General features: G+C 52.3%; 1 protein-coding gene across 1 annotated transcript; it reads right to left on the bottom strand.

Moving 5' to 3' along the window:
- Positions 1-6,362: 6,362 nt before the first annotated feature.
- LOC125522407 lies at positions 6,363-7,338 on the bottom strand. The gene is made up of 2 exons (XM_048687471.1): positions 6,864-7,338; positions 6,363-6,786 (listed from the first exon to the last, which is right to left on the bottom strand). The coding sequence occupies exons 1-2, from the start codon at positions 7,035-7,037 to the stop codon at positions 6,514-6,516; spliced, it is 447 nt and encodes a 148-aa protein (XP_048543428.1). The 5' UTR covers positions 7,038-7,338; the 3' UTR covers positions 6,363-6,513.
- Between the last annotated feature and the right edge of the window lie 3,966 nt (positions 7,339-11,304).

Below are 11,304 nucleotides of genomic sequence, written 5' to 3'. Positions count from 1 at the left end.
GCATCTTCACACCGACGAGCGGCATAATAATGGAAGACTCAAGGAGTCCGAGACAGACAAAAGAAAAGGGGCCTCTGCCTCCCAACAGTCACAGCTGCAGCAGCCAGGACAGCGTCCGCACTGCTCAGAGCCTCAGAGCACAGATCGAGGTTCCGCGGGGGCCGAGATGGCTCCTCCTGCCGCTTCCAGGTTCTGTCTGAACCAACCGTCCTTCGCGTTCGGCGTTGCCTTTACTCGCCGTGGGAGGGGCCGCGGCTTCAAGGGCCGGGGTATTTGATTTTTTGCCACCACTTATGTAGCACTTTGATATTTTGCCACCCTTTACATTGTAATTGATCTGCTAGCAGAGCAGATCCCAACGCCGCGCGCCGGCGGATGACACGGGAATGAGTGAGGGTCCACCTCATGAGGAAAACACGGAGAGGCGATCGAGGCGATTGTGAGGCGATCGCTGTCGAGAGCTAGGGTTAGGGTTTTCCGCGGTGGTGGTGAGGCTACCGGTGGTGCGTGAAGGGGCGACGGCGTCCCCGAACGCGCAGATCGGCGTGGATCTGACTCTGCTGTGGACGTGCCATGGCGGACAGGATGAGGAACGGGGCGGCGGCGCCGCAGAACGCAGCGAGCGCTCCCAAGGCGACGACTACGCCACGAGCGGCAACGGGCACGACGGCAGCCCCCACGGGGGCGACAACGCCGCGATCAGGCGTGCGTACGGCGGCGATGGGCTCAGCACAGAAGATGCCACTGGGCGCACAAAGCAGAAACCCATCGCAGTCGCCCGTAGATGGCAAAGTCTCCGAGGAGGCGGCGGGACTAACTGCGCGCTTGGGGGGACTTGTGCTGACGGAGAAGGAGGCTGCAGGGTTTGTCTTCAAGGAGCCTGAACGAGAACAAGCTAGGCCGGCGAAGTGGTCGGCCATAGGGAAAGCGTTTACCCCAAAGCTCATGAATCAGCGTGCTCTCGAGATGGCGATGCCAAGGGCATGGGGCCTCCACAAAGAAGCAAAGTTCAAGATAATTGGAAGGAACATGTTCATGGTGAAGTTTGGAAGCGAAGGTGACTGGAAACACGTGTTAAATAACGGACCCTGGCAGTTTGACTTCAATATTGTGGTGCTCAAGGATTATGATGGTGTTACTAGACCATCTGAGATGGTGTTTGATATGGTGGAGGTTTGGGCTAGGGTTGCTGATCTACCTTTGAATAAGCGTTCGAAGGAGTTCGGTGAGGCGCTTGGGAATTGGTTGGGTGGAGTGGTACGTGTGGATGTCGAGAAAGATGGATTTGCAAAGGGTCCGAATCTGCATTTCAGAGCTAAATTATCAGTGCATGAGCCGTTGGTCCGGGGGTTCTATCTTAAAAAAGCGGAGGAGGACTTGGAACAAACTTGTTTTGATTTCACCTACGAAAAAATTCCGCACTTTTGTTTCGAGTGTGGACGGCTGGTACACAATGAGGGAGGCTGTGTCCCCCCGGTGGAGTCGGACCAACAGTGGGGCGAATGGCTACGGGCTTCGGCGGGCAGATCGGGAGCGAGGAAGGAAGGATCCTACAGAGGGCCAACCAGCAGTGCCAGTAGCTATGGGAGTGTTAGATCAAGTGAAGGGGATATGGGCAGTAGGAAGATGGGATCTGTACGTGATCTCCCAACAAAACGCAACCTTAACAGGGAGTTTGACAGACCTGCTGATTCTCGCACTGGCGGGAATGAGCATGGTGTCCAGGGTGAAGTGTCCAGCCCCAACAAACAGCGGCACGGGCCGGAGGTGGCGACGGGCAAGGACCTGCGGGATGAGCTTGAGAAAAAAAGGGAGCAGAATATGCGCAATGAACTGAGGCACCGTCAGATGAACAAGCAGGCTGAGCTAAGGTCGCAGTACAAAGCATATACGTCCAGAGAGCATTATGGGGGAGGAAGCTCTAGCCACACTAGAGAGAGGGAAAGGAGGAGGGGCTACTATGTGAGGAAGCCAAGGCCGGAGCAAGATGAACACAGGGCAGCTAGGAGCCCGGTTCATGATGGCACTGGAGATAGGAAGCGAAGGCCGAAGCAACATTGGGTGGTAAAGGGGGATTCCGTGAGGCAAGTTGGTAATGATACTTTCATTCGCGACACAAGGCAAAAAACGTCTTCCGTGTTTGACCGTATCTCTGAGCAGCATGATGCATCGGCAGACCCTGCGAGGCAGGGCCGCCGGTCCCAATGAACATCTTGGCCTGGAACTGTCGAGGACTGGGGTTGTACTCGACAGTGGGCGAACTCCGAGACCTGATTAGGTCCTACAACCCAGCGGTGGTGTTCTTAAGCGAGACAAAAAAGAAGGCGAAGGCTATGGAGAAATTGAAGTGGAGTTTGGGTTTCCGAAGTGGTGTGGCGGTTGACTGTCAAGGTTTGAGTGGGGGTTTAGCGATGTGGTGGAGGGAGCATCTTCAAGTCACTGTTCGACCTTGGTGCCAATATTTCCTGGATGTGGAAGTAGGTTGGGAAGGCAAAACCTGTAGGATCACTGGATTCTACGGTGAGCCCGATGTGGTGCATAGGAAGAAATCATGGGACGCTCTTCGATACCTGAGAAGACAAGATGAGTTACCATGGCTGTGCCTTGGTGACTTTAATGAGGCTTTACTGCAAACTGAGCAATGAGGTGGTAACCCGAGGAGTTTCATCCAAATGGAAGACTTTCGTGATTGCTTGGCCGACTGCGGCCTAGCTGACCTCGGCTTCTCCGGGTATCCCTATACATGGGATAACAGAAGACAAGGAAATGAGAATATCCAAGTTAGATTGGACCGAGGCACATGCAATAATGAGTTCATGGCAATGTTTCCGGATACACATGTCCAACATATAATCACGGAGGAATCGGATCACTGTGCGCTGGTGGCCAAGGTTCTGGAGACGGCTTCAGAGCGGGATGATCGAGGCCCCGGGCAGTTCAGGTACGAGGAAGCGTGGACAAGGCATGAGCGGTACGAGTCAATGGTCGTTGAAAAATGGAATGCAGCAGACACAGGGGGGTTGGGTATTTCACCTACATGCAGCAGGCTGTCTACGCTTTCAAAAGGTATGCAAGAGTGGGGAAGAGTAGTTTTTGGATCGATACGAAACCAAATAAAGCAGCTGCAAGTTCAGTTAAAGGATGCAAAGTTCCAAGCTCTATGGACAGGCTACCAATCAGAAGTGAGAGAAATAGAAGAACAGCTGCGAGAGGTATATGCGCGGGAAGAAGTGATGCAACGACAGCGGTCGCGAGTGGACTGGCTAGCGGCGGGCGATATGAATACGAAGTATTTTCAGGGAAGGGCCTCGCATAGAAAGCGGAAAAATACAGTTCGAGCGTTGCTTCAAGATGATGGGTCAAAGTGCATGGTGAATGAAGAGATGAGAGAGATGGCAGCAAAATTCTATGAAGTGTTGTTTACATCTGGGGGGTCGGTGGGTGCCCAAGCATTACTTCAGAATATTCCTAGCATCATCTCTGAGAATATGAACCAGAGACTTGTGACACCGGTCACTGACGAGGAGGTAGAGCATGCGCTGTTCCAGATGGGGCCAACAAAGGCACCGGGCCCTGATGGGCTGCCAGCCCTCTTTTATCAACGACACTGGTCGCTTGTAAAGGAAGAAGTGTGCACGGTGGTGCGTGATTTTCTTGCTGGAGTAGCAGCTCCGGAGGCTTTTAATGCGACAGTGATTGTTATGATCCCGAAAGTTAACTCACCGGAGTTGCTTTCGCAATTTCGCCCAATCAGCCTCTGTAATGTTTTGTATAAAATTGCCTCTAAGGTGCTAGCTAACAGGTTAAAAGCTATTTTGCCGATACTTATCTCGGAGGAACAAAGTGCTTTTGTCCCGGGCCGACTAATCACAGATAATGTTTTTGTGGCCTATGAGTGTGTGCATGCCATAAGAAAGAGAAAGAGGAAGAAACCACTTTGTGCAGTCAAGTTGGATATGATGAAAGCCTACGATAGAGTGGAATGGGTGTTCCTAGAGCAAATGCTCCTCAAGTTTGGGTTTGACAATGCATGGGTAGCCATGATCATGAGGTGTGTAACGTCGGCAAATTTTGTTGTCAAGCTTAACGGTGGGCTGTCCAGAATGTTTACCCCATCCCGAGGATTACGGCAAGGAGACCCTTTGTCCCCATATCTATTCCTGTTCTGCGTGGAAGGTTTTTCTGCGTTACTGAAAAAGGCCCAAGAGGATAATCTTATAAAGGGTGTGTCTTTTGGGAGCACTGGCCCCCAAGTGACTCATCTTCTGTTCGCTGATGACAGTATTATCTTTCTTCAAGGTTGTGTTGACAACTTTCTAGCTCTGAAGGATATATTGGGTATATATGAACAAGCGTCAGGACAGAAGGTAAACTTACATAAATCCTCCAATTTCTTTGGGAAGGGGTGTCAGCAGGATCAAAAAGAGGCCCTCAAGGCATCGATCGGGATTGAAACAGAGGCGTTGAGTGAGAGGTATTTGGGTCTCCCAACGGTGGTGGAGAGAGCTAAGGATGGGTCTTTCCAATATGTGGTTGAAAGCTCAAAAAAGAAGGTTACGAGTTGGAAGGGGCAAGGCCTCTCAAAAAAGCAAGGGAAGTTCTTGTGAAATCTGGGCTGCAAGCTACTCCTGCATTTACTATGAGCTGTTTTCTCCTCACAAAGAAGATGTGCCGGAACCTGACATCTATCTCGTCGAAATTCTGGTGGGGGGCAGTGAATGGTGAGCGCAAAGTGCATTGGATTGCCTGGGATAAAATGTGTGCTGCAAAGAAGGAAGGAGGCATGGGTTTTAGGGACGCCGAGGCGTTTAACCAGGCGTTATTGGCCAAGCAGGCGTGGAGGATCTTGCGGTTCCCTCCTCGCTCTGTGCACGTGTCTTGAAGGCCAGATATTTCAAAGATGGCGACATTATGAATGCAACATGTCCTGATAGTGGATCATACACATTCAGAAGTATTCTTCATGGGAGAGATCTTCTTCGAGCAGGGCTAGTGTGGCGAGTGGGAGATGGCACCAAGATTAACATCCACCATGATCAGTGGATACCGAGAAAGGGCAGCTTATCACCACTGGGTGCTGAGTATGTCATGGGGGTCACGAAGGTCTGCCACTTGCTAAACCAAGGGGGTATGAGTTGGAACGAGCAGCTGCTGGAGAGGATGTTCTCACAGGAGGACGTTGAAGACATCAAGCAAATTGTCGTTGGAGGACCAGGTGCGGATGATCACTTGGCTTGGAACTTCACTAAAGATGGTTACTTCACGGTTCGCTCGGCATATCACCTGCGTGTATCAATGAACCGAGCGCGGACGGGACGACAGGAGTCATCGTCATCTGTGAACCAGCATAAGAGCTGGATGGCGATGTGGGACACTTCAGCTCCGGGGAAAGGAAAGATCCACATGTGGCGCCTGCTTCGCAATGGTTTAGCCGTTGGGCATGAACTGTGGAGGAGGAAGATCAAGGCGGGAGTTTTTTGTACGGCATGTGGTCGAGAAGAAACAATCTATCATAGATTTTGGGGCTGTCCCCATTTGGTACTCTACTGGAAAAGACTGCATTCGGAGAACGGAATTGCGGTGGCGATCCCACCGTGTCAGCTTGGTTCCCAGAGTGCAGTTGCAACATGGCTCCTGGAGTGGTTCCAGCAAGCAGAAGAGGAGGAAAGGTCGATGATGGTCCAGTCGGTCTATGCGCTGTGGCTAGCTCGCAATGAAGCCCGGGATGGAAAATGGATCGAAGAACCACATGAAATAATGGAGCGGGTGGTGCGGTTGACTGAAGAATGGCGAAACATCCATCATAAACCCTCGCCGGTCCGGGAACCGGGTGCGAGAAGAAAATGGGAGGCGCCGGAGGAGGGATGGATCAAAGCCAATGCTGACGGAGCGTTCTCCAAGGACAGAGGCAAGGGTGGTGCGGGGGTAGTGCTCAGAGATCATCATGGTGGCTTTCGGGTTGCTGCTTGCTCTTTCGTCGACCGGGCCCCCAGTGCCGAGATGGTGGAGGTGGAAGCCTGAAAACGTGCTATTCAGCTGGCTAGTGAGGCTAACGTGCAGAATCTTCATGTCGAGCTGGATTGCCTGGGAATCGTCGCGGCGATCAACAAGTCTGAATAAGACCTCTCTATCTTGGGGCCGAGTGTTGAAGAGATTAACCAGATGCTTAACCAGTTTCTGCAGGTGAAGGTTACATGGACAAAGCGAGAAGCAAATGGTGCCGCGGATAAATTAGCCAAAATAGGATTAGGTGATGAAGTTTGTAATGTTTGGTGGGTTGGTCCACCGGAGTCTATTATCTAGGTTCTCTCTGATGAGATCCCAGCTACGTTTAATTAATAAAGCGGCATTGATCCTAAAAAAAATTGATCTGCTGCCACTTTTTACTTTGAACTTTGATCTTTTGCCACTCTTACACACAAAAACAATACTTCTAAACGATTGACACAATGTGTACATAAATCAGTGGACCAAAATAGCCTTTGTGCTAGTTTCACCAGTGTCAGCCGATTCTCAAAAAGCCGATGAACTAGTACACTGCCGCCCTCTGCTGATGGCGACCTCCTCGCGCCGCTCTCCTCTAGTCTTCAGTGGCCGCGCCGCCGGAATACCAGATGCGGTCGGTGACGTGGGTCGTGCTGCTCCCCACCCCGTGCTGTTGCTCCCCGCCGTCGGCTGCTCACGGTCGTCACCGCTGCCTCTCCATAGCGGATTTGTAGCTTGAATCGATCTCTTTTCACGTGCGTACGTGTCTCGGCGGAATCGATCTGTTTCCGCGTGTGTTGCCTGAGTGTTGCATTACTCGCGAGAATCAATTAAGCAGCTTTGGCGCTTGTCTTCCAAAGAATCAATCAATAGCTTACCTTGGCTAGCTTGTGTATGTGTAGCGTGTACGTACATCGAGTTGCGGCGTGCTGCTGCTGCTGCTGCTGCTTGTGTTTGACAGAGTGGACAGGGACGCGGCGCCATAGTTCATGGAGAAGAAGCAGAGGAGCATCAACGTGGTCGAGTGCGGCGGCAGTAGCAGCTCTTTCCATCGTCGCCTTGTCAAGTGGATGTGCGCGTGACAATGGCCGCCGGATCCACTCGCGCCAGCGCGGCTGACGGGCGCGCTCCGGTCGCTGAAGCACCGCCCCGGGCCAGCGTGCGCTCCCTCCGGTGCCCGCCCAGTGCCTGTTTGGTCATGACTCACGGTTCTGGGCGGCGGCCATGGCACGGATCGAGGGAGGGAGGAGGCAGAACAGGGCTTGGCCGGGGATGGCGAGTGCCGCCGCCGTCTCTGCCGTCGTTGCGGGCGAGAGGATGGGGATAATCAATCTGTAGGGCGGGGGTACTCTAGTCATTTTACATGGGACCCACTTGATAGAGGGCAACAAATCAAAGTGCAAAGTATTGAGTGGCAACAGATCAATTACAGCCCGCGTCGTCCTCCCCCTAGGGCGACTCGGGCGGCCAGAAACCTAGCCGCCACCGCCGCAAACTCCCTCCTCCTCTCCCTCCATCGTCGCCCGGCTAAGCCTGGTGGCCGACGGCGGTGGCGGGGATCTCCTCTCTCGCGCATCCCCAGGGTGGGGCGGACCCCAAGGCGTGTGGTGGCGCGACCAATCTGGGATCTGCGGCGCGACGGATGGCTGCAGGCGGCGAGAGGCCGGCCCGTCCTCGGACGACGATGGCTTGGCACGGCGGAGGCCATGGCTGCGTGCGCTGTGGATGGCCCTTCGGGCGGCGGCGACCGGCTTGGCTGCGGTGGCATGCATGCTGCCTTTAGATCGGCGATGTCGGCGTGGAGGGCCTGGTGGTCTCATCGGCGACACCTCTGATCAGATCTGTTCTGACCGGTGCAGCCGCCGGTGGTGGTCATCTCTTCCGTCAGAGGTGGTCGGCCTGAGGTTGGGTGTTCGGATCTCGGGATCTGTCATCTGGCACCAGCTGCGAGTCGGGGAGACGTAGTTGCCGGTGAAAATCATGCCGACGGCGGGCAATGGCGGCATTCCACGTCGTTACCTTGATGAAGGCATCGTCATGTGACTACCGTCGACCCACTCGTATTGCTCTGGGGAAAACCCTAGGATCTGGTGTTCCAGACCGGACGATGGTGTCACATCCCTAGTTCTGGTATGCACTAGGCTAGCCCTTCATGTGTGCATCATGTTTACATCTCCTAGAAAGTCGAAATGGGGATGACAGAAACCCCAGCACCACTTAAACCAACTAGGGTTTACTAAAATTCTTTCAATGAACCTGAATGCCCTTCTAAAATGTTCATCATCTTTGCCTTGGTCTAAAACCTCCGACAAAAATGGTGCACAATTTTCTAGGATAGCATAAGGTCACTGGATTAAATCATACTCTATTTGCATTTGGGCATTTAAATACTATAAAATATTTTAAATGTTCAAATAATCATAAACTAAAATGTTTACTGTTGGAAATATTCCAAACAGTGGGCATGAGAAGTTTCATGATTTTTGATATTGTTTTGGTATTTTTAATAAATCCATAAAGCTTACAGAATAATAGAAAACATAACAGAAACTAAGAAAAGACAGAAACCTCGCCTGGGCCTTACCTGGCAGAAGAGGCCCAGCCCACCAGGGGCTGAGTGGTCTTGTTCCTCCTGCCAGGAGGACAGACAGGTGCGTGGCGTGCGCGCCGACGACGCCTTGCCACCTCCTGCTTCAGCTGCGCAGCCCCGACCCCTCCAAATGTGCCACGGAGACGCCCAACTTCCCCTCTTCCATTTCCCCCTCTCTCTGGTCGCCTCCCCCTTCTCTGTCCCTCGTGCGCGCAACCACCGAGCGCCTTGCAGCGCGCCGACGAGCTCCATCGCAGCCACCGCGCACGCCTCGCCTCGCCGTCCAGCCCCCTAGCTCCGCCTCGACGCCGTGGAGCCGCACGCTAAAGCACACGACCGTGGGAGCCCCTGCAACGCCACCATCGCCGTCGTCTTCATCCTCCAGCTCCCGAGATCGCCGGCAACGTCTCGTCGCCCCCAGGCCTCCCCCGAGCATGCTGACCATCCCATCGTCTCCGCTGTGAGCTCACGGACCGAACCCCTCTCTCCCCGCGCTCATTTTCTCTCTCTAGTCGTGCTCTTTCCCGGAGCCGAAAGGTTCCGCCCGCCGGCCATGTCACTACCATCGCCGCATCCACTTAGGCTCGAAGCTGAGCACGTCTCCGTGCTCAGTGCAGCTCCCGGAGCACGTAGAAGCCACACGTTGCTCCTATCGTGCACCATAGCGACGGTTGCATCATTGCCGAACTCCGGCCACCGCATTTGAGGATGCCGCCGTCGTTTTAGGTCACCTACAGCGACGCCACCTGCACCAAACGACGCGGATGGGTTCCAGCTCTGCGTAGCACCCTTCCACGCATCAAACCGTGGCCGGAGCAGCGTTTCCGCAGCACTCCGCCGCGTCCGGCCACGCCGGCAGCTAAACGCCGGCAAGTTGACCGCTTTGACCGGCGGGGTTTGACTCCTCTCTCTCTCACTGACATGCGGGCCCTGCCCGGCTAACTAAGTTAGTTAGGGATAATCCTATTTAGGTTAGTTAAGTTAGCCGCTGACAAGTGGGCCCTGGTCCCTATTAATTAGCTAAGTGTTAAATTAACTTAATTTTAAACCCACAGCCACTGACGTGTGGGTCCAGGGACTAGTTAGCCTAGATTAACTTTTAGTTAGTGCTAATTAACCCTGTTAGTTGACCGAGTCACTGACCAGTGGACCCCACTGGTCAGGTTTGACCTGGACCGGCCCTATTTACTGCTGACATCACAGTGACGTCACCCTGACGCAATAAGTGTTTTTCTGGATTATTTATAATTCAGGAAAATTCCAGAAATTGTTAAAACTTCTAAAATTCATATAAAATCAACCGTAACTCCAAATGAAATAAATCATATATGAAAAATTATCAGAAAAATTCAAGGAATCCATCTGTACCACTTTAATGCATGTTTGAAGAACTTATACCTGCTGATCAGGTCAAAACAAATGATTGGCATTTAAATAATCACATATGGAGCATGAATTTGAACCTTTGGTTCAAACCAACTTCATTTAAATTATTTCTAGTTGCATTAGCTCAAATCACAGCAGATTGCCATGTCATGATCATGCATCATATTGTTGCATTGCATTGATTGTGTTCTTCCTTGTTTGCTGGTATTTGTCCCCTCTCAGTAGACGTGGTTTCGACAATGAGATCGATGACACCGATGAAGAACTATACTATCTCCAGAAGTGCCAGGCAAGCAAAACCCCCTTGTTCATTCCGATACAATCCCACTCTCTCGCTCCTGCTCTCTTTTACTGCATTAGGACAACAACGATTCAACTGTTACATGCTGCGGTAGTTGAACCCCTTTTCCTTTGCATGACCTGTCATTTCCACAGTAAATAGATGAAACCCACTAGCATGAGTAGGAGTTATTTGAGCCCTGATGTTCCTACTCATTCATGCTTGTTTGTCATGCCTGCTACTGCTTAGAGTTGAGTCAGGTCTGATTCATCGGGGATGAATTGGAATGGTGATGAACATGTCCTACTGTTTGTGAGCTAAGTGTGTGAACACGATTTGGTAAAGATAGCAGTGAGAGGCCATGTAGGAGTACATGGTGGGTTGTCTCATTGAAACTGTCCTCAGGAACTGAGTTCTGTGTTTGTGATCCATGAACAGCTACTACCACTCATTGGGATCCTTAATTGACCCTCTCAACTTATTAACCGCCCTTGTCCTCTGTCCAGGAGTTGCAACTAGTTTCTGGTGTTTGTAGGATATGTGTTGGAGGCCGTGCATAGCGCTGACCCTAGGGGTGGGCTATGATCTTTTAGATACATCGTGGCCCGGTGTACCGGGCGCCCGTTTGGTGTCTCGGGAACCCTGCACACATCGTTTGGGGCTGTGAGCGAAACCCCGACCGGATCTCCTCGCAGATGGAACCCGAATAGGTGATAAACCTGGACTAGAGACTTGTGTGGTTAGTCTGGTTGTGGCCGACTCCCTCGCTAGGCTTCCGCTTGAAGGTTACCGAGATACACGTCGTGTACATGGTGGTAAGTGGCGAGAGCGTGTGTGAAGAAGTACACCCCTGCAGGGTTAACATCATCTATTCGAATAGCCGTGTCCGCGGTGAAGGACTTCTGGGTTGCCTGTACAGTTCATAGACAAGTGAAAGTGAATACTCTAAAATGCGCAAGATAAGCGTGAGTGCTATGGATGGTGTTCTCGCAGGGAGACGAGAGCGGATCCATAGTGGTGTATTGATTGGTGAATATGTGGACTCGTGTGCGCCACCTCAAAA

This window comes from Triticum urartu, chromosome 7 (assembly GCF_003073215.2).
Source record: "Triticum urartu cultivar G1812 chromosome 7, Tu2.1, whole genome shotgun sequence".
NCBI classification, from domain to species: Eukaryota; Viridiplantae; Streptophyta; class Magnoliopsida; order Poales; family Poaceae; genus Triticum; species Triticum urartu.
This window is presented reverse-complemented; position numbering and strand designations above follow the sequence as displayed.

What these genes read in the sequence shown, in the direction of transcription:
- LOC125522407 (XM_048687471.1), bottom strand. Translation starts at nt 7,037, where the DNA reads ATGGAAAGAGCTGCTACTGCCGCCGCACTCGACCACGTTGATGCTCCT. An exon ending in ACATACACAAGCTAGCCAAG is followed by an intron (nt 6,787 to 6,863) that starts GTAAGCTATTGA and finishes TGCAACACTCAG; the next exon opens with GCAACACACGCGGAAACAGA.